We start from the raw sequence: 9,893 nt of genomic DNA, 5'->3' as shown, positions 1-9,893 counted from the left end.
CGGGGCCCGCGTGGACATTTTCTTACGTGGCTCGATGCACCTCGACCGGCACGGGGTTGCTAGCGGTTTTACTGGGCTCGAAACGGCGCCGATGCTTTATTGAACACGCCGGTATGAGCCAAATTTTACCACCAGCCCTCAAATTGCTATCAGAAGTGCTATTGGGCTCACCGGTGGAGATGATCTCAGTTTTCCATGCCATGCCTCTCCATGACATGAAATGGATGAGTTCGGGGACCCAAAGCAGCACCTTGCAAAAGCTTAGATACATACATGTGAATTTTAGGATAGAAAAGCTGCAACATGCTCTCCATGACAGCTCCTCCAGCAGATGAGCAAAGAATACTCGTCAATCCTCACTAACCCACCTAATAAAAAATAATTGCCGCTGCCCCCCTTCTCCTTCTTCTTGTAATCCTGTAGGCTTTGAATTTTGCATTGCGCCTGGCTTCTTCGCCTCCACCCTGCGTCCATGCATGCAAAGCAGCACTGCCCTCATTACTTCCCAATTACTCCTCTAGCCAGTCGTGTCTCACTCTCCCCGTCTTCTACCTCCTCGCATTCGATTGTCATTCTCAGTTTCTCACTCTAGCTAGTCTAGTAGTACCAATATCTATCAGCAAGCAAGCAACCATCTGTTCGTGTTCAGTAATCTTCTTCTCTGCATTTCTTTTGCCCCTGCAATTTCCATCACACCAACCACCGGCCGGCCGCACCATATTTGTTTCTCTCTCTCATCTCACCACAATCCAAAATTTCCCTCACACCGACCGAACCATCCACCGCTCTTCACTTTCCGAGCAAGCATATCCAATCTTTGCAACCACATTGTTGCCCCTCAACATCCTCCCCCCTTCCTTTTGCAACCGATCACCCACCCGAATCAACTTTCTCTTTCCAGCAAGCACTACCGTGTCGAAAATCCGACAAAGCTTGATGCTGTGTGCGCCGTAGAATCCGACGTTTCCGGCTTAATTACCCGAGGTCGCTGCAGAGATCCGCCAATTTTGAGAGGACGAAGAAGGTGTACCGGCAGCTCCCACTGATGTCGGACTCGGAGCTGTCCCAGAGCACGGTGGTGTTCGGGCTCCGCATGTGGGTGCTCGTGGGCATCGCCGTCGGCGCCGCCTTCGTGCTGCTCCTTGTCGTCATCTCCCTGCTCTGCTTCCTCGCCTCGCGCCGGCGGCGGCAGCGGAGGCCGACTGCCCCTGTCCACCACCTCCCCGTCTCCGCTCCTCCGAAGGACGCCGCCAAGGTCAAGGCCTCAAAGGACATCCAAGAAGTCCCCTCCCGCTCCGTGGCCGCCGCCACGAAGATGCCACTCGCGCAGGTACTTCAGTTCCCCATGGCCCCGCCTTCCGGGCCCGTTCAGACAGCCACCGTCAAGGAGCACCGCACGACGTACCCGGAGGAGCCCCCGCACCACAGCCACCGGAGCGACGGCGGACCGTCGTCGCAGGGCAGCAGCAGCGAGAGCCGCAACGGCGCGGCGGACCACGCGCCGCCGGCGATGCCGGAGGTGTCTCACCTGGGGTGGGGCCACTGGTACACGCTCAAGGAGCTGGAGACGGCTACAGGAATGTTCGCGGACGAGAACGTGATCGGCGAGGGCGGGTACGGGATCGTGTACCACGGTGTGCTCGAGAACGGCACGCAGGTCGGTGTCAAGAACTTGCTCAACAACAGGTACCTTGCTACTATTCACATAACTCTTGCCCTGGAAATTTTACAGTAACTTGCTATGTTGGATGACATTCCTAGTTCCTAGTGGTGTCAACAGTCAAATGTCTCTGACTGTGATTGCCACGTCTAGGGATCAATTAAAAACACCCTCACCAATTTGAATTTGTCGGTGCTCCAAATCAAGAAGCCTTTATGTGTGTTGTTGGTATTGGTACCAGATGCCCGGTGGACTGTAGCCTGTAAGTTAGGTTTAGCAAATTAGTAGTAGGAGTTATATTTTTTCTTTATAATTCAGATATTGTTCATAGCCAATGTCTTCAGTCTGTATTGAGATGTACATTTCCGGAATCAGATTAAATCATATACAGATCAATATATACATATATATGTTCAAATGCTTATGACTGCCTTCCATTGGTCACTATTATAAGTGTGTTTTTTAGACTAATGAAAATTCTGGTTTGCTTAACTTGTTAGGGGGCAGGCAGAGAAAGAATTCAAGGTGGAGGTTGAAGCAATTGGCCGTGTTCGGCACAAGAACCTCGTGCGCCTTCTAGGATACTGTGCCGAGGGGAATCAGAGGTATGTGCACACTGTTTTATTACTTTGCTAAGTTGTAGAATCAACAATTCGGGCGATGTAAATGTTGCTTATATTGTTCATTTTAGGATGCTCGTGTACGAGTATGTTGACAACGGGAACTTGGAACAATGGCTCCATGGGGATGTTGGTCCTGTAAGCCCTCTTACATGGGAACATAGGATGAAGATCATACTAGGAACAGCAAAAGGGTTAGTGTAGCTCTGCCTGTTGTCGTGGATTATTGATTATCACTGTCATTTTGCCTAGTCACATAAATGTCTGACACTCTGTAGACTAATGTATTTGCACGAGGGGCTTGAGCCAAAGGTGGTTCACCGGGACGTCAAGTCAAGCAACATTCTTCTCGATAAGAACTGGAATGCTAAGCTCTCTGATTTTGGACTTGCAAAACTCTTAGGCTCAGAGAACAGCTATGTAACTACACGAGTTATGGGAACTTTCGGGTTAGTTTCTATGTGTGCGCTGCACCTTTGGTGGCTTTATAATGTGGGATGGATTAATGGTTTCTAATTTCTTCTTCCTCGTTGCAGGTACGTTGCTCCGGAGTATGCGGGGACCGGGATGTTAAATGAAACAAGCGATGTGTATAGTTTTGGGATTCTTATTATGGAGATAATATGTGGTAGAGTACCAGTGGATTATAACAGGCCACCTGGAGAGGTTAGTCATTCTGCCTACTTATAGCCATTGCTGTTTTATGAGCTTGTAAACTGTATTTATCAATTATGTGCAGGTAAACTTAGTTGATTGGTTGAAGACAATGGTAAGCACCAGAAATTCTGAGGGGGTGGTGGATCCGAAAATGCCCCAGAAGCCTACCTCTAGAGCAGTGAAGAAGGCTCTGCTGGTGGCGCTGCGATGTGTGGACCCTGATGCTTCCAAGAGGCCAAAGATTGGCCAGATCATTCACATGCTTGAAGTTGACGATTTCCCCTACAACAGAGATGTAAGTCCATAAAAGCATACGTTCATTTCATAATCTGAAACTTTCATTTGATATGCACATTTAGGACCATAAAGACATAGAAACATATGAACAAGTCTTCATCTACTTGCTTTTATCGCTAATCTCAGGAACGCCGAGGCGGTAGAGCTCCTGCGCAGGCAAGGTTGCCCGAGCAACCAACTAACAGAACAGGGGAAGGCGAAATGGACAGAACTTTGGACAATGGCGATCAACCTTTCAGATGGAAAAACAATGTAGCCTAGGTATTCGTCCAATTACCAAATCAATGTAAAATCCCATGAATATCTGAATAGCGATAGTATCTGGTGAAGCCGCAAGCTGCCCTCAGTTTGGTGGAGATAATGACATCATCTGTATATGTCGTCAAAGTAACGCAATAGCACTAGTGTTAATTCCCTTGTTATTTATCCAACTGGAGATGATCTTGCGTCGTAAAGCTGCCACGATATTTTAAGTTAACAACAGAGTGCTGTTAAATCCCTCAGGTAGCCTTTGGTTAAGAACGAGCCAGCGGCCGCTTGTGTTATGTCCTGAAAGGCTGAAAGAACTTGTGGATGCGTGCTGTGATTTTGGATGTTTCAAGAGAAACTCAGCAAATTAGATGTAAATAAATGTGATTATTCATGTGCCCAACTGCCCGCAAATAACCTTAGGGAAGGTTTCCTACAAAAAATGGAACTCTTTTGCTTTCTATTTTGAAGTACAACACTCATTAAGGCTTTATCATTTCTAGATTTATTTCTGAGATTAGTTCCTCGTCACATTTCATTTGTTGTAATTTATGAACTCGGTATCGGAGAAGATAGAAGGAGTGAAAGGACCAAGATAGGAAGTTGTCTGTTCACTGATGGCATCATCTACATTAATCTAATTCAGTATTTTTTCCTTTGTTACTGATCTTGTTGGAACATGTGAAAACATGCATCAGGCTGTTCTGTGACGAATTATTTGGTCTGTAGTCCATAGTACTATATGGTCACCTGCCTGGCATGCTTGTCTCAAGTACTAATAAATATCAGAACACAAAAGCTACAAAGCTTTTATTTTCCAGAACTGAAACAAAAACGTGGCCTGCCGACATGTCATGAGCTAGACTGCATTTTTTTCTATTTTTTTCTTAATGCAGCACACAGAAAGTATGCACCTCTCGTTAAAAGTCATGCATTGACAGGCCTGCAAACTGCCAATAGCAACAATTTTGCATGTTCAGATCTTGATTTTTAAGGAAGAATACCATAGCAATAATGGAGAGAGCTTAGCCAGCTCAATGAGAACAGCTTTGACAGTTTGGCTAAGATGCAGACAGAAGGAAAAGAAGAGCAAAGATAATGCAATGCTATAAAGAATCCGAGGAAAGACGGGAAGTATGACAAAACTATCTTTCTCTGTATTCAGAAATCTAACCAGTAGTTATGTACTCTTCTGATTCAAAATAATTGATTTAAAATGGTTTTCTTGTTACAAGATTGTCTTGAATCTGTTTGAACTACTCGTGGGACTTGCATATATTTCCACATAAGTAAAATCTATTTTCTTGGGGACCTCCAGCTCAAGGGAAGGAATTGTATGGAAGAATTTGCACTTTATTAAGGGCGAATTGCCTTCTAGCTATATTGAGGGCATGTGAAAAAGCACTGACTATTTTCAATTAATCAGGCTAAACATTTTTTTCCGTTAAAGAATATTTTATTACTTAAAAGGTTTAAACATTACACTAGGTCTCTGCATAACTAAGATGCACACAGCAGCACCATCCAAAGAACCAAAACAAAAAATAAAATTCTCGATACTTAAAACATTGTGATGCTATGGGCGCGTTTGGTAGCCTGGGCCTGATTCGTGGCTCACTGGCGCAGCGGTGCAAGCACACTTGCGCGTCCAGAACGAGTCTAGGGCTGAAATTGGCATGTTGTTTGGTAGGTCGGGCTGCATCGGCTGGGCCAAGAAGGACTTTCTGTTTGTTTGCCTGCAGCCAAGCCCAAATCTCGATGAGATGATATTAGGCTTATTTGGTATCATCCAGGCATGCTTAAGGTTAACTCTTCTCTACGACGGGTAGCCTTACCATACTCTCACCTCCCATCACACGTAAATCACAGTTCATGATAGTTGCAAACTTATGAAGCATCATAGGGGGGTTAACGAAATCATCCCTAGCTAGTACGAATGGTAGTTCATAACACGATGCTCCCTAGCTACTATGAATTGCATAGTATCATAACGGGGTCGTTCAACATACGGGGAATGAAAAGGGGTTCGAGAAACAGGGGATCATAGGGGTTCTTCTTCATCTTCACTTCTTCTTCTTCTTCTTCACTTCTTCACTTCTTCTCAGATGTGGTGTTGCCTCTAGCTTCCCACATTGCGTCTGCCCACTCTTGCCTCTTCACCTTCCAGGCATCATTGTCGCATGCGTCCATGCCATGGCCGGTCTCTACTTTATCAAAAGTGACAACCTCTTCGAAGAACTCATCCTCGCCCCAAACTAGGATCCAGTTGTGAAGAATGCAGCAAGCAAGGACTAGATTTACCTGAGTGTCAAACATGTGGAACGGTTTTTGGTCAAGGACCTTGAACCTGTTCTTCAATGCAGCAAAGGCCCTCTCAATGGTGACTCTAAGGCTTGAGTGTCTGGGATTGAACAACTCTCTCGCATTCAGAGGTCGGTGCTTCGCAGAGAACTCGTTGAGGTGGTACCTGGTTTTCCTAAAGGGAGGTAGAATTCCAGGTCGGCATGCATATCCATCATCTCCAAGGTAGAACTTACCGTCAGGGATTTGCAACCCATCAGGCCTTGACAAGCTGTCGGCCAGGATGCTCGCATCATGAGCTGAACCCTCCCACCCAGCAAGCACGTAGGTGAACCTCATATCGAAATCCACAACTGATAGCACGTTCTGGCTGGTGTAGTGCTTCCTCCCGCGGAATGATGCAGACATTGATCTCGGTACCTTTGGAGTGACATGAGTATCATCAATAGCCCCAATGCAATCTCGTAAAAAAATCAGCACACCGTCATGTTTCTAATAGTACCACACATCTGATAGGTAGAAGGAACATGATTTTGTACTCGCCCTAAAATAGGGGAACCACCTGTAGCTGTTCTCGATCTTGGTTGGTGTGTTCATTGATGCTGGCTTGATCATTCACCTCTGAGCTCCTCAATTCCTTACAACACCTGCTGGAAGTACCGAGAGATAGTCTCCGTGGATCGCCTGAATGTGTTATGGATGACTCTGAACCTCTTGTTATGATCGACGACATGAAGAAATACTACAAGAAAAGTTCAAATAGACAACGTCCCAAAATCGTCCACTAAGGGCCATTTTTCGTCGCCTATGGGCCTAACCCGACGATATGGGTTCTGTGGTCCAAACTGCGTCAGGCAAAGTCCTACCACGTTTTTGTCGGTCCGTCGCGTTCGGGCGTCCTTCCGCCACGGAAAATTGGACCGTTGCAGATGTGTTATCGGGAGCCTGTTGACTTCTGACGTCATGCAAACTGACATGTGGCAGACGCCGTTAACTGGCAGTTAACGGCGTTAACCGGCAGAAACCCCGTGGTAGATGGTAGGCCCACACGAGGCCTGCCACGCCTTAAGCGGGCTGGCCCATTTAGTTTCCGGGCCGGGCCAGCTGACTTAGTTTGACCGGTCAACTATATAACTAGGCTGGTCCGTTAGGCACGTGGGCCGGGCCTAACCTCTAATGTTGACTGGTCAAATTTTAAATGGGCCGGCCCACTAAGCCCGTGGGCCAGGCCGAATGCCCTCGTTTGACCGGTCAACAGGAAAATGGGCCGGCCCACTAGACATGTGGGGCACACTTTCCTGTTTCGGGCCGGCCCATTTAACAAGTGGGGTCCACAACGAAGCAATTGGGCCGGCCCAAGAAGGTATTGGGCCGGCCCATTTAGCATGCGGGTCCCACTTTTCTGCTATCGGGTCAGCCCATTAGTAAGTGGGGTCCACCAGAGATCAAGTGGGCTCGCCCACCAAGCTAGTGGGCCGGCCCAAAAAAAGACAGGTGGGTCCCACTTTCCTGTTAAAGGGCCGGCCCAGTTAGTATGTGGGGTCCACAATATAGCAAGTGGGCTGGCCCAACAAGATAGGGGGCCGACCCAATAAGCAGGTGGGGCCAACATTCATGTAACCGGGCCAGGCCAGTTAGTAAGTGGGGTCCACCGTCGACCAAGTGGGCTGGCCCAACAGGTTGGCGGGCCAGCCCAATAAACATGTTGGGCCCAATTTCCTGCTGACGGGCCGGCCCAGTTAGTAAGTGGGGTCCACTACAAAAGCAATTGGGCTGGCCCAACAAGTTAGTGGGCCAGCCCAATAAGCTTGTGGGGGCCACTATCGTGCTAACGGGCCAGCCCAGTTAGTATGTGGGGTCCACCGTAAATCAGGTGGGCTAGCCCAACGAGTTAGCTGGCCGGCCCAATAAGCTTGTGGGGCCCACTTTCCTGCTAACGGGCCGGCCCAGCTAGTGGGTGGGTCCACCTTAAAGCAAGTGGGCCGGCCCAATTAGTGGGTAGGGTCCACCTTAAATCAAGTGGGCTGGCCCAATAAGTAAGTGGGCTAGCCCGTTTAGTTGCTGTTTTCATGCCGACATAATATGCGCTTTAGGATTTTGCGGGCCGGCATATATGTGATTTCGCTTAATTGGGACGTTTAAGGGATGGGAATTTGTGATTTAGATACTGAGAATATTTACGCAGCACATGATTTCTGTCGGATAGCCTCACTTACCACAAGCACCATAGAAAAAATGCGCGAAAAAACTATAAAAACTAACTAAATATTACATCAGCTGCAGGCTTTGAAAAAATATTACAGAACCCAGAGAAATTGAATGGTAATTAAACCTAGCAATACAATGAAGCAATTCGGCAATCTTTTAAGTTGTCCATGCACCACCTATATCTGAAACAAAGACATTACAAGTAAAGGCAACAACAATGGAAAGGCAAAGACACTACAATATTGTTTGCCAAAGAATTTGGAACTCATCATTTCATCGTTATAACAAGTTCATTGTAATGCGCACAATAAGCAAACAAAGATTGCATGTCGCATACCAATAGCCAATATAACATAGCATGTTAGAATGAAACAACAGACTTACTACTGTCGAGTCCCATGCAAACCAACATGTTCAGGGAGTACAAAATTAGCATGAACAACATAGTAGCAGGCTATAAATTTTGTAACAACGACTGAGCAAGATGAAGTTATGATGGCTACATCTACAGAGCAGGGAATGTAAACCAAATATAGAAGTTACGATGGCAAAAGCTAAAGAGGAGGGAATGTGAACCAACATGTGCCAAGTGCAATTACTTCAAACTGACCGTGAACTAAATAATACTCCTGAACTTATAGTGAAGGGGATGCAAATCAAGATGTTTCGGGATATAAACTTGTAATGAGCAACACATAGAGGATAGTTAATGCTGGAGCTTAGGATGGACCAGATACAAAATATAGTGGGATCACATGTGAACTTGTATAAGAGGGAATGCAAACCAATATGTTCAGCATTCCATATGTGAGCGTCATGCCAAGTCAGAGAAACAAGTCAATAATGCAGCTTTTGAAGAACAAGATGGCACACAAAATTATTATGTAGTAGTATGACAAGTTTATTTGTGCTACAGGATAGATAGCAGAGTGATAGCATGCCAAACTAAGTCCTTACTTTGTAAGCTTACAATGAACTAGATACAAAACAATGGCATCACCTGTAGTACGGGGAATGCAAACCAACATGTTCATGGAGTAAAAAATTGGCACAAACAACATAGTAGCAGGCCATGATTTTTGTAACAACGACTGAGCAAGATAAAGTTATGATGGCTAGATCTACAGAGCAGGGAATGTAAACCAAATATAGAAGTTACGATGCCAAAAGCTATAGAGCAGGGAATGCGAACCAACATGTACAATTACTTAAAATTGGCCATGAACTAAATAATAGCAGGATGTTACTATAATAGCTAGGAATAAAACAGACAGGAGTTATAATGTCATCACTCATAAACTTGTAGATGAGGGAAACAAATCAATTTGTTTCGGGATATAAAGTTGTAATAAATAACACATAGAGGATAGTTAATGCTACGGTTTAGGATGGACTAGAAACGAAATATAGTGGGATCACCTATGAACTTGTAGAAGAGGGAATGCACACCAATATGTTCACCATTCTATATGTGAGCGCCATGCCAATTAAGAGAAACAAGTTAATATTGCAGCTTTTGAAGAATCAGACGGCAGACAAAATTATGATGGACGTAGCTGTTGTGACGAGTTCAAATAAATCTGTACTGCAAGATGGCAGAGCGATAGCATGCATGAACTAATAGCAGGTAGATACTTTGTTAGCCTACGACGAAGTAGATAGTAGAAATAACAATGGCATCACATGTAGTACAGGGATTGCAAACCAACATGTTCAGGGAGAACAAGATTGGCATGAACAAAATAGTAGCAGCCTATAATTTTTGTAACAACGACTGAGCAAGATAGAAGTTATGATGGCTACATCTACAGAGCAGGGAATGCAAACCAAAATGTTCAATCGCTTAAAGTTAGCAATGAACTAGAAAATAGCAAGGTGTTACGGTCATAGCTAGGAATGAA

General features: G+C 45.6%; 2 protein-coding genes across 2 annotated transcripts; one reads left to right on the top strand and one right to left on the bottom strand.

The window, feature by feature from the left end:
* The first annotated feature begins 379 nt into the window (after window positions 1–379).
* LOC127334551 (probable serine/threonine-protein kinase At1g01540) lies at window positions 380–3,689 on the top strand. Its single transcript, XM_051361043.2, has 7 exons — window positions 380–1,686; window positions 2,161–2,265; window positions 2,352–2,474; window positions 2,559–2,729; window positions 2,817–2,946; window positions 3,020–3,232; window positions 3,361–3,689. Exons 1-7 carry the CDS (start codon window positions 1,046–1,048, stop codon window positions 3,493–3,495), a joined length of 1,518 nt encoding a protein of 505 aa, XP_051217003.1. The 5' UTR covers window positions 380–1,045; the 3' UTR covers window positions 3,496–3,689.
* A 1,885-nt stretch (window positions 3,690–5,574) lies between these two features.
* On the bottom strand, window positions 5,575–6,192 carry LOC127329083 (protein ALP1-like). Its single transcript, XM_051355628.1, has one exon. It carries the CDS (start codon window positions 6,190–6,192, stop codon window positions 5,575–5,577), a length of 618 nt encoding a protein of 205 aa, XP_051211588.1.
* Between the last annotated feature and the right edge of the window lie 3,701 nt (window positions 6,193–9,893).

This window comes from Lolium perenne, chromosome 6 (assembly GCF_019359855.2).
Source record: "Lolium perenne isolate Kyuss_39 chromosome 6, Kyuss_2.0, whole genome shotgun sequence".
NCBI lineage: Eukaryota > Viridiplantae > Streptophyta > Magnoliopsida > Poales > Poaceae > Lolium > Lolium perenne.
Note: the sequence above shows the minus strand (reverse complement) of the source record. Positions and strands in the feature narration are given on the sequence as shown.